At 28.8% G+C, this 27,960-nt stretch overlaps 2 protein-coding genes across 3 annotated transcripts in view; both read right to left on the reverse strand.

Annotated features, from left to right (window-relative positions):
• Positions 1-27,960, reverse strand: part of LOC100202156 (tRNA (32-2'-O)-methyltransferase regulator THADA) — a 104,773-nt gene that overhangs the window by 73,058 nt on the left and 3,755 nt on the right. Inside the window, exons 1-2 of one of the 2 annotated variants that reach the window (XM_065805648.1) lie at positions 4,631-4,779; positions 4,309-4,406 (exon numbers count right to left, since the gene is read on the reverse strand). The exons of the other annotated variant lie outside the window; for it this stretch is intronic. The gene's annotated coding sequence lies outside the window, so the exon portion shown is untranslated. Of the gene's footprint in view, positions 1-4,308; positions 4,407-4,630; positions 4,780-27,960 lie in introns of those variants that run through there. 2 annotated transcript variants of the gene reach the window in all.
• On the reverse strand, positions 23,583-26,295 carry LOC100205795 (beta-hexosaminidase subunit alpha). The gene is made up of 3 exons (XM_065805643.1): positions 25,209-26,295; positions 24,890-25,038; positions 23,583-24,373 (listed from the first exon to the last, which is right to left on the reverse strand). Exons 1-3 carry the CDS (start codon positions 26,047-26,049, stop codon positions 23,711-23,713), a joined length of 1,653 nt encoding a protein of 550 aa, XP_065661715.1. The 5' UTR covers positions 26,050-26,295; the 3' UTR covers positions 23,583-23,710.

Genomic DNA, 27,960 nt, shown 5'->3' on the forward strand with positions numbered 1-27,960 from the left:
AATGGTTGCATCTCTTTAGCGTGCTTGCCACTTTCTTAGTCTGGATTTTATTCTTTATCTCTAAAAATCTCTGATTTATCCTTGTATGGAATACTGTTACCACATCTGGAGCAGATCTTTGAATGATACCCTTTCTCTTTCAGGCAAGGTGCAAAAATGCATTGTTAACATAGTTAGACTATATATATAATGTTATGTAATAATATAATACTATAATGGGTGCTTTTCTAAAGACTTAGCGTCTTCTGTACCATCTACTAAAATTCATTCTCATGTTACTCATCATTCAATTAAGTCTCATCCTTTTACTATGACTGTTTCTAAGTACTCCAAAAATTCTTATTCATCTAGTTTTTTCCTCAAACATCAGTTCTTTGGAATTTGCTCCCTTTATTTTGTTTTCCTGATTTATGTAATTTGCAATCTTTTAAGTCACCTGTTAATCATTATCTTGCTCTATAAACTTTATCTTTTCGCTTCCAGTAACTTCCAACTCTAATAATGGTTGCATGCAGCCTTGTTTGAAGTATTAATATTAAATAAATTTTAATTTTTAAACATTAAATAAATTAAAATATTGAATATATTAAATAAAAAATATTAAATAAATTTAAATTTTTATGAAGTAAAATCAGCAAATTATTGAAACTTTCAAAAAAGAGGCTTCAACTCTATATCCTATTTAAGCAATAGCCTCAACAAAACAAAAAATTCATGGAAAACAATAAAATAGATTACTAACATTGAACCTAAATAAATATAATGGAAACACTATCTCGGATAATATAACTCTTGAAAACATGTCTAATATGAAGCCATTTAACTTCTTGTTCTGTAACCCAGTCAGTGGAAACATGATTTCCAATTTAATAAAAAATATCTGCAAAATAAGAAAAATTCTATGCTGTTACTTTTCCTAATTTTTATAAATAATCTTGAGGTCTCCAAAATGTTCAACTGCTTATTAATTTGTTGATGAAAAAAACATTTAACTTAAAAAAACTTTTAACTTAAAAAATCAACAAATATATAAATACTTATTTATGGGTAATTCTATGTCAAATTAGCAGAAAAAAACCAAAAATGTCACCCCATGTTTTAGATTTTGCTAATTTTTGAATATGTTTTAGGGTTTATAAAAATTAAGAAAATCTAAAATTTGGAACCTCCAACCCCTTACGGTTCTTGAGATATTCCGAATTCAATTTTCTTATTTATGCTTACTCAGCTTTTATTACAAAATACTTTTTTGTTGTTAAATAGCAATATTTTATGAACCAAATGAGATATCATCCTAAAATTTTGTAAATAAATAATCTTCCACATGGCGGATACAAAATTTCAAACTATATCCACCATGTGGAATGACCACCATAATTACATGTAAATTAGATAATTAGGGCATATATTTTGGGGTATTGTGACGGTCAAAATGGTGATGTCACTTTGATAATTTTTTTTGAGGCATTGTTAAACTTACAATATAGGTATCAAACATCACAATAAAAAAAACAAATTACTGCATTTTTCAACTTTTCTAAATGCAGCCTTTTAAGTAAAGCTTATAATATATATATATATGCTGAATCAACATAAAATTTATTACTAACTAATTTATGACAAAGTTAGCTATATCTTAATTTTATGTTGTGAAAAGATATTCTTAAAGTCTTTTTGAGGGAAAAAATAAATTTTTACTTTGTTTACTTATTTTTTTGTACCTGGGGAGGGCTTATGGTCTAGAGGGGAGGGGTAACCAACCCCCCTTCCCTGTTTGTTTTTTTTGTTGTTAAAAACATAAAGACAAGTGACTAGGAGAATTTTGTAGCCAAATTGTGCCAATTACACATACTCACATAAAGTTGTATCATAACTAAATTTGAAAAAATAACATACAAATATAAAAATAATAATGCATTAGAAATTTTTCTATAGATCTTTATTATTTTTTTCAATAATTTTTTCTAACTCAGTTTCTGAAATTTTATATACGCAACTATTTGTTTTAGATGGCAGATCAATGGTACATAAAACATGATTTGATGGCACTTAACACATATCATCCCATGTGGGCCAAAAAAAACTTGGGCTGGGACCATGTGGATGCATAAATTGAATTTTATAATCTCCTGCTCTTTCATCTTTTTGGTTATAATTCCAATTCACCAAAAATTGTCATAATTGCAAGCTACATAATTCATATGATTATAAATAACCTGCTGCACAACCAGCTCATAAGGTACCTGCACAAGGTTAAATGTCTGAACATCAGTTTGTTGACTCATCCTCTTAAAAGAAATTGTACATTTATTAATTGGTACAAAATGGTGGAAGCATCTTGTTCTTGGCAAGGTTCTTCCCATAGTAAACCTTGGTTGTAATGATGATCAAACTTCATTTCTGTTTTATAAACCAAAATTTTTTTTATATTGATTACACAAAATTCAAATATCTTATCAACATCTATAATCTGTCCAGTCATTGTCCTTTTTAAACTGGCTTGTGCATTTATTCTTTTTACTGTGCCCTCAATACCATCACAAGCAGATTAAACATGGCTTGGGGCAAAAAAAACAACCCATTCAGCATCAATATCAAAGTCTTCTTTGTGATGGCAAAGATTAATACAGTTCTTAAAGTTTTTTTATTGTGCTGCACATCCATCAGTGAAGTGTTTAATATTACTAATTTGTAGAATGTTTGCTTTAATGTAATTGATAATGAGCTGTTGTATTTTATATACAAAGTATGCATCATGCTCAACATTATCAGAAAGAAAGCAAAATGACTTAGATATCAGCTTATCATTTGATTTGTAGTATGTAATAATAGGAAGAAGTGTACATTTTGGCTTATTCCAATGGTAACTTTGCACCTCATCCTGAACAATAAATTGAAAGTTCTCTGTAAAGTCACCCAATATTATACACTTATTGTGATTTAAAAACTCTTTACAGTCTTTAAGGTACTTGGCCTGACTTTTAGCTATAAATGAATGAGATGTAAGTTTATCTATTTTATTGCACGTAAGGTCAATAACATCTTCAATATTGATTTTTTGATTGATCAGTGTAGTTCTATCAGTACCTTGCCAAGGGTTAATTGTTATTTCTTTATCACTGTTGTCAAATTTTCCTGTTAAAAATTCTTTTAAAACAGTAATACCAGGAACATAGAGACATCAATGTAACATGCACTCTAGATTATCCAGATTGCAAACAATCATTCCCAATAAATCGTCAGTCGAGAACCAAGAAGCCGTATGTCCACATTTTGTTTTTTTTCTGTTTATTATCAATAAATATTCAACAATTAATGGGGTATGTGTCCAATAAATCTAGTCTTTAGAATGGTACAACTTTTAAAAATTTTTAAAAAATTAGTCGAACATTCTGGCAGAAAGTCTTCACAAATTAATTTTTAAAACTTGATTTTCTCGGAAACACAAAAAATGGACATATGGCCTCTTGGTTCTCGGCTGACGAAATCTCTATAGTCTTTTCAAAGAGCATTTCTAAGAGCATCAGTTAACAACTTAACATTCTGATGATAGATACAGACACAAACACTGTGAGTGCCAGAAAAGTTTGTGGTTACACACCATCTTGAGCATGGCTGCAAAACTTTGAAAATCCAATATTTAAATTAGAGCGTTCAGATTTAAATGCTACATGAAGTTCTTTTAAATTAATCAATATTAGTCTTTTTTGCATGTGTTGCCTGTACCTTATACTGATTTTTTTTTTCAGGCATCATGCGTGTGTACTCGTCACTTTGATAAAAGCTATGAACTAGATCAATGGTTTCAGGGGAAAGCAACTTTTTTATTTTTGTTAATGGTTTATACAAAATTCCATGTTGTTTTTTTAACTTTTCTAGCCTCTCGTATAAGGTAAATAGCTACATTATAAAACTCTGCAGATTTTGGGAGTGACCAAAATTTTTTCTGGAGTTAATGTTAATATCTGTATTTTTTAGTTTATCTTTTAGTTCATTTCAAAGTAAGTTTAGATTGTCAGTTTTATGGTTATTAACTGAAGAAGTTAGTGGTGTACAAGATGTTATCAATCTAATCATAGGATCAATATTATAAACTTCATTTATTTTGTTTGTTGTTGCTTCAATTATTTGATCAAATTTTGTTTTGGCAGCTGGTAACCGATAGTGTTTTGGCACTGATTTAAGCTTAATAGGTGACACACCTATAGATTAAAGACTTTCATTAAGAGCTGAACGTTGTTAATGTTCAGACTCAACCCTGCTATAGCATTTATCATTTGATTCTAATTTTTTAATTATACTCTGTACCCTTTTGTAACAACTACTGCATAATTTCCAGCCAGGAACAACAGGAATAACTTGTGTTTTAAGAGTTATTGCTCTTGATAGCGATATCTTCACATTTCCTATTAAAAAAAAAGAAACAACTATTTCTAAAAACTGATATCAACTAAGCATCTTTGTAAAGAACATATTAGTATATTTATTAATTTATAAAACAATTAACTTTTAAATTTATAAAAATACTTGAATTTTCTTCTTAAAAAAACATTTATTTGTCTTATTATTTCTTTAGTTTATTTAATTACTATTTAAATCATTCTAATCATCAAATTAATATCAAAATTACTTTTTACGTTTTTCTTTCGATTTCCATGTTTTTTAAAGAGATTACAGCATTTCTGAAATTTTCTTTCAAATGCAACTCCAAAGTGTTCTCTATGATAATTTATTAATTAGTTAAGTAAATATAAAAATTCTGTAAATTAACAGAAAACTAATATTTACAACATGAAATCAGAAGCAACAATATAATAATGATGAAATAAAAGGTTTTATTTATAGAAATAAAAAAAAATCTTTTATAAATATAACCTTATTTATAGAAGAAACTATAATTATATTTCTATTATAGTAAAGGCTATTTATAAATATAGCCTTTAATATAATAGAAAAAAATATTTATAAATATAGCCTTTATATTTATAAATACAGCCTTTATATTTATAAATATAGCCTTTATTTATAAAATAAAAAAAAAGTCTTTTATTAATGCATTTGGATTACAGCCTAGTAAAGCTTCTGTACTTAAAAAAATGTTGGTCTTTTATAAAAAAATGCCTCAAAAAAAAAAAATATCAAGGTGACATCACCATTTTAACCGTCTAAATACCCCAAAATATATGCATTTATTATCTAATTTGCATGTAACTATGGTGGTCAAAAAAGTTTTCAATTTGAAATTTGTATCTGCCATGTGGAAGATTGTCTATGTACAAAATTTCAGAATGATATCTCATTTAGTTCATAAAATATTGTTATTTAACAACAAAAAAGTATTTTGAAAAAAATGCTGAGTCAGCCCAAATAAGAAAACTAAATCCTGAATATCTCAAGAACTGTAAGGGGTTGGAGGATCCAAATTTCAGATTTTCTAAACCCTATAACATATAGAAAAATTAACAAAATCTAAAACATGGGGTGACATGAGCCTGCTGATTTGACATGGAATTACCCTTATCTAATCTACTAATCTACTGTCAATCAATGGCTGCATTCTAACAAATTGAATCTTAGTACTAAAAAAACTGAACTCGTTAACCTAAATCCAAGTCAATAAAATTTATAAATGTCCAAACTTCAGACTAAGTGAAAAATTAGCAAAAAAATTCTTTATTTTTTCTGATTTCAAGATGTTTTAAAGAAGTCTTTAACTTCTTTAAAACATCTTGAAATCAATTTTGATTTAAACTTATCTCTTTCTTTATCTTAAAGGCTTAGCATAAAAACTGTGCAGATTTACTAAGTAAGCAAGAAGTTCCAAGTTCAATTTCCACCTTTGCCCTGGGAATACTATCTTAACTATCATACATACATACATATATACATACATACACAACCCTCGGAATTAGGGTCGGCATTCGGCAATGCCGACCTGAAAGTGTTTGAGGTTGGCAAAAAATTGCCGACCTCGTTTCTATGTTTTACGGTTAGACCTTTGTATCAAATAATTTTTGCCGACCTGATGCTGACCTCTAAAAGATTGAGGTCGGCAAATTATTGCCGACCTCAATTTTCCTAATTCCGAGGGTTGATCATACATACATACATACATACATACATACATACATACATACATACATACATACATACATACATACATACATTAGCTAAGTAGCACTTCACCCTTTGGCATTCTAACTGTCTGCCTTTTCTTATAAACTTTGTAGCATTTCACACGCACACAAACTAAACTATAGTTAAAAACTAGTTAAAAAAAATTAAATTTTAATTTTAAAAAATTTAGGGAGTTAATAAGAAAAAGCTGATTTTTAACTTAAATATAAAGAAATACCAGTAACAAAGAATTTCAAGTTTATTTTAAAAGTAAAAAATATATCTCGTTAATAAGGAACAGTTAAATAAATACATATAAATAGTTCTTTTATCAAAAATTCAATCCTTTATTGATTTGTAAAATTGAAGTATGCTAATGCTTACTGTATGATTTTAAAAAGGAAAATAAATATCTTGTTGTTGTTTTGCTTTTGCTAATGCATACTTAAACATGTATTAAGATTCATAATTATAAAACTCTATTGCTTATATTTTTTATTAACTGTTTGTTTTTGGTGTTATTTTTTTTTTTACCTGATTTCAATGGAAACTTTGTTTACAGTAACAAAGTTACTTAATTGTCAGGCTGACATCATAACTTATGCATTGGAAACTAATAATTAAAAGATCTTTTTAAACTGTTTTTTTTTAAAACATGTTTTAAAAGCAGGGACACCAGGACAGCTCACCTAAAATTGAGATTATCTATGAAAACTTGGTAGGTACATGGAGTTTACATTTGAATGATATAACCTATATAAGTACTATTTTCTTTATTTTCTTAGTAAACCCTGATTTCAATGGCTGTTAACAGTTATGATGCAAGTGACTTAGTGTTTCAAAATATGTAACTAAATTGGTAATTACTTACAACTTTAAAAAATCTTTTGTATTTAAAAAAAAAAAAAAAATTAAAAAATCAATAGTATTACCTAAAGGTTAAAAATAAATATTATTTAATATAAATTAATTTAAATTAAATTATGTCTAATATCTTTTACAGCTTTTTCTGAACTGCTTTTTTATGTGTTTAACAAACAAAAGTAAATAGTAATATACAAATTTATCAAATTATAAATCTGTTGGAAAAAAAAAAGTTTTTCTATTTTTCTAAAAATTGTTGAAATCAAAGACTTTATTTTCTAATATATAACAGAAAAATTTGTGCCAAAAAAAATCTCAATGCATTACAACTTATAGTTGACCATATTTTATTGGTTTAAACACCAGATAAACAGAAAGCTAAAAAAAAGGGCTCATAAAGCTGTGAACAAAAATCCACCATTTCTAAATTGTATTAAATTTGGAAGTCAGCATGTAACAAACAAGAACAATTTCAAAATATAACTTTTAACAATAAAATAAGGTCATAAATAAAAATATATATTTACATCTTTAAAACAATACAATTAGTTACTTCAATGCCGGCAACTGTTCTATTTTATTAGCTCCACTTAAATTGGTACCTCTTCTCCTATTGCCAAATTGTGACCCACTTTCTCTGGATCGTCTTATTTTTTTGAGCTCTTTTTCAATTGTTTTCCTTATATCTAACTCATCAGGAATATGAACATACCTTATATTTTTACCAAGAATATGCAGTTCAGAAAACTCATGTGATTCGCCACTTATTTTTGTATAAATGACATTTGACATTGTCAGATTCATAAAACCATCACAATTTAGTAACTTTCCAAATATAGTATTTTCATTTCGTAGTTCTACCATAGTTGTAAAACCCTGACAACCACGGAGCAAACATACTAGAGATTTTTCAGCTCGAAGTCTTTCTAAACCTGATAAACTGTGATGTGAATATATATTTGATTCTTCACCTTCCATATATTGCATTTACTAAAATATTATCAAAGTACAATCAATATATTTTCACTTTAATAAGTATATATATATTAGGGTTATAACATTTTTACAATCTTATATGGCCATGGTCCTACAAGATGAGTTTTTGAATAAAAACCATGAAATTGACATACATTAATGATTTTATTTCAAAAACCTCCCCCAGTAAATAGAAAAACTACTTTTGAAATTTTTTAATTTAGTATAATTGAATAAAATTATACTAATGAGTAATTAATAATATTTAACACAATACAGTGATAGTAGCCGAATAATGTAACACAAAACAATCACTTGTTTGATAAAATAAACTTCAAATTGATTTTTACAGCACTTTTACAATGTATTTCTTGCATGATTTTAATTGCTTGTTCGGCACTAATGTTACTTCTTTGCATCTCAATTGTTGTATTGTCTTTACTCTAATGTTTCTTAAAAATGGTGTGCACTTTTTTGTGTTTCTTTAAACTGTTGTCCAATTTTTTATAACTGTTTTTTTTATAAAAATGGTCACTGAACCAAACATCAAAGTAAGGCATATATTGCTCTAGAGCTCCATCTTGCATTACTTATATTAGATAATGTTTTAAATGTAATAAAGGGAAATATACCATCTTCTTGATAATATTGGTATGCATTTCCCAATTAGTATAAAAACTGCATATCATCGCGCCATTTGATGTTTTTAACTTTTATATTTACATCATTTTGTTGAAAGTCAGCTTTTAAATTTGTATAGTTGTTACTGACTTCTTGCACAAAATCATATGCTAAATTAGGAGATGTTGTTTTTCCATCAAGAATTTGGTCCATTGAATGCTTTAAGACTAAATTCAACACATTATGTTGACATTCTATATACTGAGGTATAGGAATGCCTTTTTCTTTAAATTTCTGTTTGATCATTACAACAACTTAATTTCTTACTCCAGTATTGACACTTGTGGTATCACATATTATAACTTTAATGCTTTTGCATAATTGATATTGGTCTAATACCTCAGTTATTCCAAGTTTTTACCATCAAGTTGCAAAGCCTAATTGTCATTTTTAAGGGTTTCTTTGAAGTTCTGCTGCAGTTTTCTGTGATTCTCTGACAGATGCCTTATAAATGGCAGGTTGAGTTAGTATAAGGATGTCAATACTGTGGTCTGATAGTTGTTTGCAAACTTTTGATGACTTAAAGGAACTTAGATTAGTCTGTTTTTTGTTGAAGTGCAGTTTTTATAGTGGAATATGGTTTAGTTTTTCTAGTCCTAACTTTTGATGGATGCACTTTTACTTGTACTGATGTTGCATAACTAACACCTCCATGTGATATCATCTGCATTTGATAAAACTGTTTATCTTCATTGGCCAACCAGATGCCATCTGTTTTGGTGATATCAAGCACTTTTGCAAATTTAACTTGAGCACATTCATTATGGTACTTTAAAAATTTATCATATTTATTAATTAATACTTCAATTTTCCTCACTATTGACTTTATTATTATGAATGGAAAATTTAACTTTTCCCACAATTTTTTCAATTCTTTGGCTACCATCTTAAAACCTCCCAATAATTGTCATTTCTTTAGACATTCTAGTTAAGCCGTCAAGTGGATCAGTGGCAGTTGCTAAAATTTTCCTTTTTGTTACACTCTTTTGGTATGCTGTCTAATTTTTTCTCCAAGTAACAGAATTTTTTCAACATCTTCCCTGCTCTTCTTATATGACATTTTCTAGACAAAATAATAAATATCTCAGTGCTAATGAGTGTGTGTGAAAATATATTTGAATTAGTACCAACTTTTAGAAAGTAAAACAAAAAAATATGTGATAGATAATTTAATGTAAACAAAATTTAAAAGACAGAATGAAAGTAAGTAAATTAGCCATTAATTTCATCTACAAATCATTTAGTAATTAAGTTGACCAAACAAAGTTCACAACAGGAGAATTACATACTGGTTTTGGTACATCGCTTGTATAGAAATATTTAAATCTGAGTCCTGGGGATGGTTTTTGTCAAGGCAAAGTAAAACAGTTCTATTTATAACATACTTGCACCATTTCTCATCAGAAAGGGCAATGGCCATTTTGAAACTGAAAAAAAAATTGAAAATGTTATAACCCTCATATATATATATATATATATATATATATATATATATATATATATATATATATATATATATATATATATATATATATATATATATATATACATATATATATATACATATATATATATATATACATATATATATATATATATATATATATATATTTATATATATATATATATATATATATATATATATATATATATATATATATATATATATATATATCAGTAAAAACATATATAGGCTGGGGCGAGAATTAAAAAAAAGAGTGAATTTCATCACAATAAACCGTACCTATTTGCAAATCCATGAATGAAACCAGAAGCAGTTGTAAATAATAAAAATTCTTTACAGGAAGTGCCCCATTTTGACCCTTAAACATCAATATCCATTAAATATTACTATACAACTAGGGCATAGTCAGATCCAAGATCCAGAACTGAATACCCAGGTACCCATACCTGTGTATTCGGTTCTGGATCTTGCACCCAACTATGTCCTAGTTGTATAGTATTTTTTTGAGGTCCAGATCCAGATCTATTTAGTTCCCAGTTTATTTACATAATAATACTTTTTATGTTGATGTTGGATACCATTATAGCCTACACATAGTTTGAAACAGTTGCACTTTGAAGCATAACTATATTTTAAAGCAATTTAGAAAAGCAATTTTAAAATGACTTTCCAAGAATTAAAAGCAATACTCCTGTTTTAGACTGCAAGACACATTGGAACTCATTGTTTTGATATGGTTGAACGCTTTGTCAAGTTAAGAAAATGTATTAAAATGGCACTTATATAAGCTTAGTCTCCAATAATAATATCATATTCAGAGCTACTAATTCTTAAAGATTTAGTTAAGGCTTTAAAGCCTGTAAAATTAGGAGTCAAAGCACTTTGCCGTCAGGACTCAAATTTGCTTATAGCAGCAAAAAGGTTTTTGTTTTACTTTAAGTTAACTACAATCATATAAATCTGACGACATAAGCAAAACTTATATCAAGCTTTAAAAACAAGAATTTTAAGCATAAGAAATTCTAATTTGATTTACCCCCTGGAATGTTTAAAAAACCCTAGTTTTCTATTATCTCGTATTTTAGATGCTTTTGGAGTAAAGTCAAAAAAAATCAGCAGTTATATTGTTAGTTAAAGACCTTTTACTGAAGCTTTTACCTCAAGCTATCAAAGAAGATTGTACAGATAACATTAACGATGACTCGAAGTATCTGATGAAATCGAAGTAAAAGAGAATTTTACTATGAAAATTCAGCTAGAAAAAGCTATACAAAGTGTTGAGCTAAAACAATAATTAAATAATGAAGATCACTGTGTTTATATTTATTTTAAAAATTAAAAATTCTTGTGTAAAATATTTTTTTTATTTGATCCTAATTTATTTATTACTAATTATTTTGCCAGATCCATTATGCCCTATATGCAACACTTACCTTTATTTATTTACTTTTTAAAATGCATTTAACATCATATGATACAATGAAATATGAGCACAAACTTCTAAGAAAAAAAATCAAAAATCCTTAGAAAATAAAAGCATCGTTTTTCTTTCTTTTTATTTACATAAAAACATTTGGTTTTTGTTTACTAAAGTATTTTTTTATTGAAAATGACTTTAATATGTAAAAATGGGAATTTGAAGAACAAACAAAATACTTAGAAATACTTCAACTATTTTAATTTGAATTATCAAAAATATCTATTACAGAAGTTTTATCAAAAATAACTCAACTTTTAACTGCTAAAATTCTAATTGCTAGTATAACTGATGAATAGTTCTTTTCAATTTTCTTTGATTTCTTTTTAAAATCCATCTCATAGTCTAGATAGTTTGCAATTTCAAATTGAAATACAATGCCATAGGTCCTATAAGTTATAGGACCTATGGCATTGTATTTCAATTTGAAATTGCAAACTATCTAGACTATGAGATGGATTTTAAAAAGAAATCAAAGAAAATTGATAAAGAAAATGTTATATACATTTTATTTTTTCAAATTGAATTTGGATTCAGTAATGTATTTCAAGATCGTTTCTATATATATAAAAAAAGAGAAAAAAAAAGAGGAATTTTTAATCCTAGGTTATCTTTTTTTCTTAAATTTAGAAATGATCTTGACACGTGATAAATACTAAACCATATTTTTTTGCTTAAGACACCATGTATCCCTGTATCATGCAGACTCTCCTTGCAGCCTAAACTGTGATGCCCTTGGATGCAAAATATTTTTTTTATACTAGTTACACCTTCTATATTTTAGGGTGTAGCTTATTTTAAACTTTTATACTTTTTTTTTTGAGGTAGTAATAATAATTGATACACACATATATGATACAAAATTTGAATTATATTTTATTGGCTATTATGCATAATACACGCTATTTATCAAGAGGTGTTAAAGCAACGTAATCTCTATTTTTAGCATCCCTCTCCCTTTTAAGCATTCGTAAGTTTTGAGGCATCACACCCTCCCCCTTACTGATACGCAATTTTTTATGCGTGTGTGGTTCATTTTGCCGTTTGGGGTCGTCTATAAATTGTGTCACGCAATTTTTAAACGTTTTTGACCAATCGTACCAATTTAGTAACAAGATCCGTATGAGTCGTCACAAAATCACTACCCCCACCCCATCCTCTTAGTGCGTGACCTAATTTATGGACGACCCCTTAAAGAATTGTACATTGCATATGCATATATTAAAATTAATGGCTGATACAAAAAAAAAGGCACCTTTGTTAAATTATGTTATATAAGTGATATAATTTAATAACTCATAGTATTTTCTAATATTGGTTGTCCTCACAAGAAAGTCATAAATAAAGGAGAAAAAAGGAAGATACAGACTAATTCCATAAAAAAATAAAGATCACAATTAGCTTTTCGTTTTTTGATGGATATGTGAAACAAAGCTGGTTGTGGCGATCTCTTTATTTTGTAATGGATGTGTAAAACAAAGCCGGTATGTCGAGGTCATCAGATTTAATTGAAATGAGCTACAGTTTGGGTCATCCTTGTACAAAATACCGAGGACGCACTGGATTTTGGCAAGAGAACGTTGGCGACAGAGACTTATAACAGGGGGACTGTAAAAAGCTCTTCGAACTAGTTGTCTTTTATTTAAGAGTAGGTGTACCAGGATTTCATTTACATAAACCTAAAGCCTGCCAAGAATTTTTTTTTTAAAGTAAAAATACATTTTTTAAAGTTTTTCTTATTATTTATATATTTTTATTCTTGTTTATGGCAGATGCTTTATCCTGCTGACCCGAAGGATGGGTAAAATTTTTGACGCACCGCTTCACTGCTTTATTATGAGTAACATTTATAGTAAATAGCGCCATTCTTTTTCACTCTGCTATGGGCCCTGGTTCTTAAAATTCTATATGGTAAACAGTTCAACTTAAAATGAGTCGGCTGCTTTAAAATCATCGTTTGAAAAAAGTAAACCCAAAACTAACACAAGCCCTTTTTAGTATTTAACTGAACAGTTAGTTGGGCTAATGATAGCCAATGATAAAGTTGAAGAGGAGGTGAAGAAAACATTTTATAAGTTGGTCAAGTATGGTGTCCCTGAGCAGTTACATATGGAAAAACCAATCTTTATTAGCAGGTCAACGGAGCTAACTGAGTTTGTAGATTCCCAGAGCTAGATCCTGTTTAAGGTAGCCAAGATTTCTATTGACAAGGCGGAGGGTGGAAAAGTGGATCTAGAGCAGTCAGGCATTTGATATATTTGAAAGGGTTTTGAAGCTGATTGAATGTGTCGATGACTGTGTTGAAAATAATACGACTGATCAAGGACTTTCATAAAGGCTACAAGTTAAACGATATGAAACAGAACCTCATGTTATTTTTAATAAAGATTCTTAAAAAAGACTTAAAAATGAAGCAAAATCAACAGTTTTATAATTATTTTTTTTAACTGAAAGTATAGAGTAAACTGGGGTAAGAGTAAACGAAAAAAAAAGTGAACGGTTAAACAATTTTGTTTCTTTTATATTTATTGAAAGCTAAAACAAAAAATCTTTAAAAATGCGAGGCACCATTTTGTAGAGAATTTTGTGCTTTATCTAAAGGTGTAAAAATTGTTTTAAAAAATTTTAATTTTCACCCTCGTAAAAATAACGAACTCTAAAAAATCAACTTCAAAACTCCCAAAACTAAAATTAAATTTTACTAAACAAAAAAGGCTGTTTTGTAGAAAATTTTATGACCATCAAGATTCTCTTTTCAAAATTGAATTTGTTAGTTCTGAAAAAAAGTTATGAGCGAAAAACCAGTATAAATGTTTTTCGGGGGAAGAGTAAACATGCTAATTGCTCACACTTATGCATTAAGATGAGCGCGGTTAAACTAATTAATAGTTATTAATTATTTAAAAAGTAAATAAATATGGCAGCCTTTGCTATTTATCTAAAAAATTACAAATTGCTCAAACATTTCAAGTACCATTTCAGCCTGCTTCATCATCCTCAACTGAGCCTATTTCATCATCTTCATGCAAGTCTGTTTCATTATCCTCAACCGAGCCCGCTTCATCACCCTCATCCCAGCCTACACCATCATCTAACATCAGTCAGCATCAAACTACAACGATTTGCCAACTTCAAAATTTAACAACAACACCAGTGACTCCTGCTCAAACGTATCAAATGTTGCAACACTTCACAGAAAGACCCGAAGGCAATTATAAAATGTTTTACAGCGTCACCATATTGACACGCAAAAAAACCCAAAAGAGTCAGCCATGTGTCTAAGTACATCTGAGTTGCTCGAGAAACAAAAGCAAGACAATGAAGCCATAAAGTCAAAGCAATTAAAGAAACGCAAAATTCACTTCAGTGAAACTTCAGATGAAACTCAGCATGTGCGACGTTAAAAAAAACCCGAGACAAGACAAAGACATCAAGAGGTGCAAAAAGTGTCGCTAAGTTTGGGAAGAAGCATTGCCAATTCAAAACAAAATGTGGTACGAATATGAAGCTTTTAGTTACAAGTATTGAGTTAGTCGATCGTGTTTACCCAAATAATGCAAAAAAACTTCACCAAACTCTTCACCGAAAATTGGTGAAGAGTTTTTTTGAGTGAAAAAATGCCGCGAACCTGCTTCTGCCGATGAAACAACTCTTTTTTTTAATTAATAAATAGTTTTTTTCGTATATTTGATTAAGATAGTTTTTTGTAAACTTAACTTTTCATAAGATTAGTTTTCATTTTATCTTTAATTAATTTTGCTTGATTGTCTTAATATCCTTATTTAGTTTTAATTTTCTTAATATCTTAAAAAATTGTCAATAAAAATTAACTAGTTTACTTTCCCCAATTATAATGGGAAAAGTAAACGTTTTTTTTTCTTCATAAAAATCGATTTTTTTAAAGATTTTCAAAATAGTTTTTCTTAATTTTTATATATTTATATAATGTAAAAAACTTTTAAAACAAAACAAAAAAAATAAACATAAAACATTTTTTCTTAAAAAAAAATATTTGAGTTTGAAGCTAAATCGTTTACTCTTACCCCAGTTTACTCTATATTATTAAATGAGTTCCTAAAACTTGTCTTTTTTTTGTGTCAAATTTTTTTTTTTTTTTTAAATGAAGTTTTACATAAATAAAAAAAGTATTTTTTTTATTTTTACTCTATTTGGACCTTAAAGAATGGGAAAAAATGGCTGGTATTTTTTTGTTTTGATACACTCTGATTCACACGTTTTTATTTTTAGAAATTTACACAAATAAAATGTGTAAACAAATACTTTTTAATGAAAACTTATGAAAATATTCTATCTAATAAGTTATGAATTTTTTTCGAAAACTTATGAAAATATGTTTTCTAATGAACTTTCTAGCTTACATAAAACTTGTTTTTTTATTGAATGAAATCCTTCAAGTTAATACTTATGGAACATTTTTTTAAGACTGTTTATATAAAAGTTCCATCAAAAAATAATAATAACAATAAATAAATTTATATATATATATATATATATATATATATATATATATATATATATATATATATATATATATATATATATATATATATATATATATATATATATTCATATATTCAGCAAGAGTGCTCGATGAATGATATCAGAGCTATATAATTGAGTAATTGAGTATGTTTTTTCCGTTAAAAAAATACTCTTAATAAATACTCTTAATAAATATCGTTCAAAAGGAAAATTGCTCAATTGCAAAAATTTAAACTGCCCTATAATAGGAAAATGTAGAGCCACTAATGTTATTTATAAATGCATTTTTTTCCCCCCCCCCCCCTAGCAGAAGGTGAATGGAAAAAAAAGATGGACTAACCACAAACACTCATTCACAAACAAAAAGCTGAAAAGTTCAACCACCCTTTCAAAGTATATATGGCAGATAAAAGAAAACTTAAAAATAACACCTAAATTAACCTGGTAAAATAACTAAACAAGCCTACAGAAACGTAACAAAAAAATGCTTGCTTTGCCTTCATGAAAAACTTTGCATAATATTATACAAAGGTATACAAGAATTATTAAATAAAAAAACAGAAATAATATCTACCAGGTCTATAAGTATGAAATGAGCGTGTTTTTTTTCAAAATAAAACACAATTTTCTAATGGAAAAGTAAAAAATGTTTTAATCCAAGTATTTGCCATTGCTTTCAACACATTCTGACCACCTTTCTGGCAATTTGTGGATACCACGCCATTACAACTGATTGTTTTTTGAGGCAAACCATTCGGAGACCCATTTTTCGACTTCTTCGTAGGACTTGAAGCGTTGCTCATTTAATGCGTGTCCTATCGATGAAAGCAAATGGTAGTCGGAAAGAGCCAAGTCTGGTGAATACGGCGGGTGAGGTAACTATTCCCAGCCAAGTGATGTTATCGTTTCCTTGACCGCTTTTGCTGTATGGCTCAGAGCATTATCATGTAACAAAATTACCTTTCCGTGTTTCTGGCCCATTCTGGTCGTTTTTCGATCAATGCATGGTTCAAATTGTTCATTTGTTGTCGGTAGCGTTGCGTATCAACAGTTTTGCCAGGTTTTAGAAGTTCATGATACACCACTCCCTTCTGGTCTCACCAAACACAGAGCATTGTCTTTTTTTCGAACCGATCAGGCTTTGCAGTCGATGTTGATGGTTCTCCTGGATTTACCCATGATCTTTTGCGTTTGGGATTCTTAAAATAAATCCATTTTTCACCACCAGTCACAATTCGATGACTGACTTTCTTTCGTGTCGTAAAAGCAACATTTCACATGTGGTTTTTCGCTTTTTCATCTGCCTGTCATTCGATTCATGCGACACCCATTTCCCGCACTTTTGGATCTTTCCCATAACTTTAAAACGGTCAGAAATTGCTGGTTGTGAAACATTTAACATTTCTGTCATTTGTTTTTGACTTAAAGTGTCATCTTCATCCAATATTGCTTGCAATTCTGTGTCTTCAAACTTTTTTGGTGGTCTTCCACGTTCTTCATTTCACACATCAAAATCATTATCTCTGAACCGTTGAAACCATCTTTTGCATGTTGCTTCTGATAGAGCATGATTACCATAAGCTTCGACAAGCACTCGATGTGATTCTGCAGCACTTTTCTTCAAATGAAAACAAAAAATTAGTGCTTTTCGCAAATCATCATTTTCTGGTACAAAATTCGATATTTTTAACACAATTATCAAATATGATGTTGTTTATACAATGACTAGATGTTTACTAAATATGTTTGACAGATGTCATAGCAACAAAATTAAAAAAAATTAAGACCCGTTCACAGCAAATGTTCTCTGTCGATACATTTGTAACTCGACGCTCACTTCATGCTTATAGACACAGATATATATATATATATATATATATATATATATATATATATATATATATATATATATATATATATATATATATATATATATATATATATATATATATATATATATATATATATATCTGTGTCGGATACAAAGGGAGGTAAGGGGGTAACTACCCCCACCCTAAGAAATATCAAACTTTCAAACATTATTGAAAAATTTATAAAAGAAGTAACAAAATACAAAAAATTATTCTGCAGCTAACTATATTTTAGTAATGCTATTTCATAGCTAGCAAAGAAAAATCTATTGTTGCATTTTTCACATTTTTACGATATCGAAGAAAAACGACGAAAGCTTCTAAACATTTTAATGTTGTAATCATTAATTTATTCATAATTAAATAACAATAAAAAACAATAAAATTCTATCTTTCTATTTTGAAAATTTTTTAAAACTGTTTTTTAAAACCTATCAAAAAAAATATATAGATTTGGTTTTAAGGGTAAATTTTTTTTTTTTTTAAATTTAATTTTAATTTGTAGTGTAATTTATATACGCGATGCCGTTTTTGGTAGTTAAAATTTCAATAAAAAAGTATTTATTTTTCAACAATTGAAGTTGCAACACTTCAATTTATATTACACTTATATACATTTCAAGTTGTATTTAAATAAGATATGAAGAATTTTTTTTATAAATAGCATCTGAATGAATTTCTAATGAATTAGTTTCTTATTTAGAAAACAAAAGTGTGTTTATTACTATTTTAAATAAATAAATGACAAACGATTTTTACTATTTTAAATGAAATTATTAATTAAAATTCTACCAATACAGGACCATGCTGGTTCTATCGCTTTGCCTTTATCTTCGGTGTCATCACCCAAACGATTTAGTTTTGCATTAATTGGTGGGGCTGAAAATAATCAAATTACAATAAAAAATAGTCGTTTTTCTCCAGAACCTATGAAACAAAGGATAGTCGTATTAAGATATATTGATATTAATACCTGTAAAATCCGTGAAGATTTTATTGGTTTTTTAAACTACCATACTGAAAATTATTCTGATTTTACTTATGAACCTGTATTAACTGGAGAATTGCTAGCAAACACAGTTACAAACACATCAATAAAATTTGGCTTAAATTTAAAGGATTGTGTGGAATAGGTACTGATGGGTGCAGCCTATTGTTAGATGAAAACAACGGAGTAGTCACAAAATTACAGAAAATCCTACCAAACGCAATAAAAATTCCTTGTTACAACCATGCTTTAAACTTATCAATTTCCAAATGTTTGTCTGTGCAAGCTGTAAGAAATACAATTGGCACAATGAAAGAAACAGTATCATTTTTTAAAGCTTCGCCGATGCGAAGTAACGTTCTTAAATATATAGATAAGGGAATGCTTACCAGCTTATGCGAAACAAGATGGATTGAACGGCATTCTGTGTTAATTTTTAGATTATTTTTTTTATAAATTCAGTTTAATAGATTTATTAGAAACACTTGATTTGATATCTTGGTGAAATCGCTCATTAAATTTTGATTCTTCAACAAAGGCCGCATTAACAGAATACATGTACAAAAACGATTGCTATTGGGTAACCTGAAAGAATTGTACAGTCAATTTAAAGTCGTAAATCAGGGATTAATCTAAAGTTTGCAGTCTGCGTCCTAAGTGGTGTGTAAGTGTTGGAGCCTGCGTCCTAAGTGGTGTGTATGCGTTTATCATCAAAATGCAGTTCTTTTTTTATATGCAATGAAATGGGATATAATTTATAAATATTTAATTGAAAAGGTTTGTTTTCAGTTATAAATGTGCTTAATGCATGTTATAAGTTAAGAAATCTAAAAAAAGATATCAGTTTAAACGGAAATTAAATTTGATATTACTACTACTTTTAGTTATTGTTATATTGATTTTAATTATTATTATAATTATTTAATGATTATAATAGAAAATTTAATAGTAAATTATAATAAATGAACTTGTTTTTTAGGTGGTTTGTGACATTTCAAAAAATAAGTGTATGATTCATAGATGTTTGCGTTGCCCAGGAACAGATGTCTTACAGCTATTTCTTCTTAAAGAGCTTGAAGAACTTGATTGTGATGACGAGTTAAGTTTTAATCAGTGGTAAGGTACTGACAGGACCCAACTCGTCACACAAACTGAAACTGTTGAAACTTATATAGAGTTAGTAGTGAATTATATTGATGAATTAACAGCTCACTCGTATATTTCTAGATGCCAAACAAAGTTTTTTAAAGATTTAAAACTCAAATTAAATGAAAAAGAGTGTATCGTGATTTGTGACTTTTCAGAAAATTATGAATTTGTTGTGCAAGATGAGATCCAAAGTTATCATTAGTGTAAATCTGGATGCACCCTTCACCCAGTTGTTTTATACTATAAAGTAAATGGCATTATTTTACACGAATCATTTTGTTTTATGTCTGACGATACAATACACGATTCCTGTTTTGTCTATCAAGTTTAGGCTATTTTATGTAGTTATATCAAAGAAACTCTTCCTTTAATTTTCAAATTGAATTACTTTTCAGTTGGATGTGGAGGACAGTATAAAAATTATAAAGATTTTTTAAATTTATTTCATCACTTAGAAGATTTTTTATTGGATGCTGAATGGGTATTTTTTGCAATCAGTCATGGCAAATCTTCTTGTGATCCAATAGGTAATACAGTAAAACGAACAACAGAAAGAAAAAGTTTGCAACGTTCAAAGGAAAATCAAATACTAACAATCGATGCAATGTTTGAATTTTGCACTTAAAAAATGCTCACAATAAAGTTCTTTAAAATTGATAAAGACACTATGGTTAATGTTAGAGCTACACACAAAATAAATGATTTGAGAAGGGAAAAACAATACCAGGAACTCGAGGATTTCACTATTGCATACCAGTTTCGAAAAAATCTTATATATATATATTTTTTTAAACATCTTCGCTTCCAACAAGGCTGCAAGCAACCACTTATTAGAGTTGGAAGTTACTGGAAGAGAAAAAATGAAGATTGTAGAGCAAGATAACGATTGACGGACAACTTAAAAGATTGTAAATTATATGAATCAGGAAAGCAAGATGAAGGAAGCGAATTCCAAAGAACTGATGTGCGAGGAAAAAAACTAGACAAATAAAAGTTTTTGGAGCACTTAGGAACAGTCACAGAAAAAGGATAAGACTTATTTGAATGACGAGTAACACGAGAATAAATTTTAGTAGATGGTACAAAAGGTGCTAGCTCTTTAGAGCAGTGCCCATTATAGAAGTTGTAGAAAAGAGAAAGCGAAGCAACATTACGACGATGTGATAATGGTTGGAGGTTGGCTGCAAGAGCAGGTTCAACTATGTTTACAATGCATTTTTGCACCTTGTCTAAAAGAGAAAGTGCATCATTAGGAGATCCGCCCTAGATATGGTAACAGTATTCCATACAAGGCCGGATTTTAGATTTATAGTGATAGAGAGTAGATCCGGAGTAAGAAAGTGTCAAGTTTGATAAAAAGATGCAACCTTAGCAGATGCTAATTTTGCAACTGATTGGATATATGGTTTCCAAGAAATGTCAGAAGTAAGAGTTAATCCTAGAAGATGAAGAGTAGATGACTCATCGAGTACATCACCGTTCATAAATATAGGAAGATCTAGATTATTGCGGTAACAATTGGCTGAAAAAAATTGAGTTTTATCTGAATTTAAGTTCACCAGCCACTGGGAGCCCCTTGCTGTAGCAGAAGTGAGATCCTTTTCAAGCTTAAATGCCCCCTCCAAGCAATCAGGAAGTGTTGGTTTCTTATCACGACAAGAATAAATGGTAGTATCATCAGCAAACAATGCCACCTTAGATGTTAGAATATCTGGAAGATCGTTAATGTAAATTAAAAAGAGTATAGGATCAAGGATAGAACCTTGAGGAATCCTTGAAGTTACAGAATAAGAAGAAGAGTGCTGTCCATCGAGGACAACTTTTATACTACGATTGGAAAGGAAGGATTCAATAACCTTAAATATGTTGCCATATACACCATAAGAAAAAAGCTTATGGAGAAGACCAGCATACCAAACCTTATCAAAAGCTTTTGAAATGTCAAGAGCGATGGTCTTTACCTCTCCACTTTTATCTAATGCACGATAAAATCCTATCGGTTATTACTGTAAGCAAATCAGCAGTAGAACGAGAAGATCGAATCCATATTGATGGTCAGAAAGTAAGTTATTAGATTCAAGATGAGAAATTAAGTGTTTTTTAATTAAAGATTCAAAAACCTTGCTTATGATAGGAAGAAGACTAATGGAACGGTAGTTAGACAAATCAGATCGCTCTCCAGAATTTTAAAGATAGGGATAACAGATGCCGCTTTCCAGCAGGCTGGAAAACAAGACTCTGATAAGCACTTGTTATATAGTTTTGAGAGTATAGACGATAGCTCTGGAGAACACTTCTGCAAAACAATAAACAGGCATGTTGTCCGGGCCACAAACTGTTGAAGAGTCTAGGCAGGAAATCACTTTAGATACAGAAACTGGAGTGATACAAATGTCAAGCAATGGGTTAACCTGTTTGTTGGCAATATCAGGTAGAACGCAACTAGTGGAATCAAGAAATGATATTGATGAAAAGTTTTTAGCAAACAATTCAGCTTTGTCTTAAGGTGAGGTGATAATGTCACCTCACCTAATCTATGTTATATTACCTTGCCTCACAAAATCTATGTTATTTAAGAAAGTTAGTAACGATATAAATCCAAAATCTATTAATAAAACTAAAAAATCAAGTTTAATAAATTTTGAGCTAATGTAGTAGCACAAATATTACGCATGTACATATGAATCGTTTTGGTGGATTGCAGTAGTTAAAGAAAAAGATGAAGAATATAATGATATAAAAATGAAGTTTATGCATCCACACAGTCCATTTGATCAGTTTTTCTGGCCGAAAAGAGATGATTATTGTTGGATACCAATCACCAATGTAATAACATTATTTTGAGTACCACGATAAGCGAAATATGCTATATTTGCTTTTTTTGTAATATTTTTCACTAATTTTTAAACTATGTATTTGTCAGAAATGATTTTTTCTCACAATATTTTTCAAACATACAAAGATCTAATTTGAAATTTTAAGCTAAAAAAATTTACCGCACACCTAAAATTTTTACTGGGGCAGGAGTCCATTATTTTAACATTTATAATTGATATTTAGGTACTGTTTAACTATAAAATGAGTTTTTTATTTATATATTCAAATTCCTCTCCTAGAGATTAACTAAGTCACTTATTTTTAGAATTCACACGTCTAAAGACTAAGGAAAAATGTAAATTTAAAAATGGCGGAAAATGACCAAAACAATAATAGTAGCCAAAATTAAACAACTATTACTCACTAACCGTTGGGAGTTAGACCTTGAAATTTTGGGATTTATCTTATTTTATAATTTACTAACTATGGTAAAAATATAAAGAAAATCAAAGGACATAGGGTTGTATTTTTTAAAAAAGTGGTTGTTTTGACGCGGAATTACTCATTAGTTGATTTAAAACAAATTCGTTTATAAAAATTTTAAAACAAATTCGTTTATAGGTCGGCGTTTTATCATTATTTTTGGATGTAAGTTTAACGCTTAAAACACGTCTATTATAAAATAAAATATATACGCATTTTAAAAAAACTTGAAAAATAGAATGTTATTGCAGCACAATTTTATAGAATTAAAATGATTGTTTATCTTTTTTGTCTCTGAAAATCTTTATTTGTTAGTTTCTTTAAACAATGTTTTCATATTCGTTTCGGCAAAATTTACTTCTAGTTACTGGTTCAGCTGGAATTCCACGATCAATATACCTACATCTATGTTCCCAAATTCTTATTAGAGCTTCAGAAATTTCAGTTGTGTCTTTGTGACTCCATAAACGTTCAGCTACCGCAAATGCTCTACCAAATGATCTTTGTATAACGTTTGTTGTATCAACGTATTCACCCCATATAGCTGCGGATCCTCCCATAACTAAATCTTTTTGTTCTTTCGTTCCATTAAAGTCTTGGGGGTCACATTTGTAAAGTCTCGGCCAATCTAACCCGTATTTTATATAATTAAGGTACCAACACGAAGATAAAATTGCCTTAAAGCCGGCTGAAGTGACACGATTCATTTCTTCTTTCCAATTTTCTTTCCAAACGTTTACAACAGTATCGTTCTCAATTTTTACGCCATCGTCAAAAACCTCTTGCCATACTATATATTTTTTCTTTAAATCAGCTACAATCTTTGTTAATCTTTGAAGAAAGTAAGTGTGCAAGGTTGAACCGTTTCCTAATTTAAAATTTTCTTGAAGCCATTGCACAACCTCCGCGTTGCTTAACCAACATGCGAAATCCACTTCATCGCCTCCAAGATGAATATAATCATCAGGAAATACCTCTGAAATCTTAAAAAAAAAAAGAATTCTCTTAAAAAATTATTTTAAGCTTACTCAAACTTGTTTTTTCAATTAGATTTAAATTCATTTTGTTGAAGTTGATCATATTTACATTTATACCTATATATATATATATATATATATATATATATATATATATATATATATATATATATATATATATATATATATATATATATATATATATATATATATATATATATATATAATATGTTAGTGCATTCTACAAATAGAGTGCTCAATGTTCTTAAAGAACAGAGCAATAGTAAATTAGTAAAAACATTTATAATATATTATCTTCAACAAATTTTTTTTCCATCAGCAGGTTCATCAGGAAGAATCTTCCTGATGTACTTACTGATGGAGAAACAAGCAACATGCATGTTAAAAAAACAGTTGAACTAAAAAGAGTTTTCTAATTATTTTATGATAAAATAATATTTGAAAATATTTTTAAAGAATGTCATTTAGGTCCACAGGACAAAATAAGTTCAAAAACATTACCTCCTTAAAAAAGTCTTTTAAAAACTCATAACTTCCATTACGTACTGGATTTATAGGCCCTTTCATATCTAAAAATATCTCTTCTTGTTGATTTGTGTATGTACATTCGGTCAAAAGGCCTGGAATTCCACCCCACGAGTGAGTGTGACCTAAAAGTATTAGTTATATTGTTTTGTATAATTTTATAAACTTTTTTGTAAATAAAGTAAAAAACGATAAAGCGAATATAGGAAAAAGTAAATATAAAAGAAGTTTAAGGTGTTAGTCAGATACGTGTGCAGGTTTATGTGCGCTTGTGTGTATCTGGTAAGTTACTCACCAGGTGTATCAAACTCAGGCATAACTCTGATTCCTCGTAGCTTTGCATATTCTATAATATCTTGAACTTGGGCAGGTTTATAAACGTGTGTCTTTTCATTGAATGCACCTTTCTTGTGTAACTCCGGAAATTTCTTACTTACATATGGAAAGGAAGGATCATCCACAATGTGCCAGTGAAGAACATTAAACTTGCTGTAAGCTAGGGCATCTAAAATCTGAAATATTTTAGATACCGGAAGATAATGACGGGACGTGTCAATTAAAAATCCACGAAATTTAAATCGAGGAAAATCATCAATATATGTCTTAGGAATTCTGTATGATGTTCCATTTCTATGAACAACTTGAGAAAAAGATTCTAAACCTCTTAAGGCTCCCCAAACACTTTTAGCTTTTAATGATGAAGTAGGCGAAGATACATTTAACTTATAAGACTCATCACTATCAGCAGAAAGTGGTTCGTTAAGATCTTCAACAGTAATGACTAGAGATTTAACTCTTTTTAGATTGTTATCGGGAAGATACTCTTTATTTTGGAATGTCAATTCTTGATAACGACTTAAAGCATTACTTATTACAGCATGTTTTCCGATAGATTCAAATTTGAATGTTTTAGGATCAACTGTATATTGTTCGTCTTCAGATCGTTCTTCTGATTGCGGTTTTGGCCAAATTTTTCCATTTTCATATTCGTAACCTAAATCTGCATACTCAGCAACTTTATTGAATATGCGCTTTTCTCCAGTTAAAATTCCTTTTGGATCTTCAAGATAAACTTTACGCCAGTTTTGTTGAGCATATATATAAGCAACATTATAAAGTATCAGTAGTAGCTGCATACTTTTGAAATGTTTTATCGATTCAGCAAATAATGCATAAAATGGGCCTAACCAAAATATACTGTGATATGGTTGATTGGTTAGTATAAGATTGTGTAATTATTACGCATTTGTAATTAACATATTATAGTTATAACATACATTAAATTTTAACTTATTTACATCGCAAGATTTACAAATATAAGTGTTTAAATTAGTTTGTTAAATTATTGAATTACTATTTTTAATTTACCTTAAAAAATGAATATTAAAAAAATATTTTATATTCTGCATATCACTTTGAGTATAATTTATTAAAATGTTCTTAAAACATTTATATATATACAGTATGTCAAAAAAGTCTATCACACATTGATGATTTTTTAATAAAAACAAATTTTTATATGCTTAAATTTAGATTTGTGACCTCAATTTTTTTTTTTTTAATATTGAACTTATATCAAAAAACTTTTTTATAACAAGAAATTAATATTCTTATACTTAAAACAAAAATTATCCACTAAATTAAAAAGTCAAAAAATCACCCCTTAAATAATTATTTTGCTAATATGAAATTAATAGTCTATTTGTGCGCCTTTTGCCTTGATGACTGCAAAAGATCTTTTAGGCATTGAATTCGTTAAGTTTTTAAGCTCTTGTGTCAAATTTTTCCCACTCCTCAATAAGAATTGCCTTTAATTGCGACAAACTGGATGGTTTTTGATCAGTTACTTTAATTTTAAAAAGATTTCATAATTTTTCCATCGGATTTAGGTCTGGTGACTGAGGAACCCAATTTAACATCTTAATAATGTTTTTTTTAACCACTCAATAGCTAACTTTGATGTGTGTTTAGGATCCTGTTGAAAGATAAAACTACGAGATAAGCCAGTAATTCTGGCACTTGAAGTTTTTGCTTCAGAAAATCAGTATAAACCTCTTTTGTCATTATTCCGTTAATGAATTTGAGTTTGCCAACACCACTCCAAGCAAAAGAGCCCTAAACCATCATTCGACCCACGATAAGAGGAAAAAATAAGTTCGAAGTATATATCATGCTAAAATGTTATAATAAAGCTTAATGTTACATCCTCCATGCTTGACAGTTGGTCTCATACATTTAGGATTTAGGCGTTCACCATTTTTTCTCCATTTGCGTATGATACCATCAGAATCAAACAAACATATTTTTGTTTCATCGGACCATAAAAGTCTTTGCCATTAGTCAATTGTTCAATTTGAATGTTTCTTAGCCCAAGCCAATCTTTTCTTTTGATTCTTTTTACTCAAAAAAGGCTTTTTTGGAACAACTCTACCTACAAAACCTTAATTTTTCAAGCGATTGCGAACAGCTTGAGGATTTACAGTTATACCATGATCTGTTGGTAAATCTTTTGCAAACTTTGGTGCAGATAATCCTTGATCTTGTTCAGCTTTCCGAATAATTTTTCTATTAATGCGTAAATCTTAGCTGGGCGTCCTTTTCTTGGCAAATTTTTTACGTTACCCTTTTTTTTTATATTTTCCAATGATATTTCCTACACTATTAGGCTTAACATTTACTATTTTAGAAATAGTTTTATATCCTTTTTCATTTTTATAGTGTCCCAGGATCAGTTCTTTTACTGATTCATGAATTTCATATCTTTTTTCCATGATTTTTTTATTAAGAACCTAAAAAGAAAACAAACTTTGCAAAAAAATTAGTTAGAATAAGTTCTATCAATCAAATTTGTTTATTTTTAGCTTTTTTTTTCTGCAATTTTACGAAGTTAAACAACAGAAAAGTTAAAAAAAAATTAGGGGTGATACCCTTTTTTGACTTTTTCTTAATTGAGGTCACAAATCTAAATTTAAGCATATAAAAATTTGTTTTTATTAAAAAATCATCAGGGGGACTTTTTCGATGTATTTATATATATATATATATAT

This window comes from Hydra vulgaris, chromosome 09 (genome assembly GCF_038396675.1).
Source record: "Hydra vulgaris chromosome 09, alternate assembly HydraT2T_AEP".
Classification (NCBI taxonomy): Eukaryota; Metazoa; Cnidaria; class Hydrozoa; order Anthoathecata; family Hydridae; genus Hydra; species Hydra vulgaris.

Coding starts and splice junctions, on each gene's coding strand:
- LOC100205795 (XM_065805643.1), bottom strand. CDS start 26,049: ATGCAGCTACTACTGATACTTTATAATGTTGCTTATATATATGCTCAA. Junction 25,039..25,208: donor GCCTGAGTTTGATACACCTG/GTGAGTAACTTA, acceptor TAATACTTTTAG/GTCACACTCACTCGTGGGGT. Junction 24,374..24,889: donor TAAAAGACTTTTTTAAGGAG/GTAATGTTTTTG, acceptor TTTTTTTTTAAG/ATTTCAGAGGTATTTCCTGA.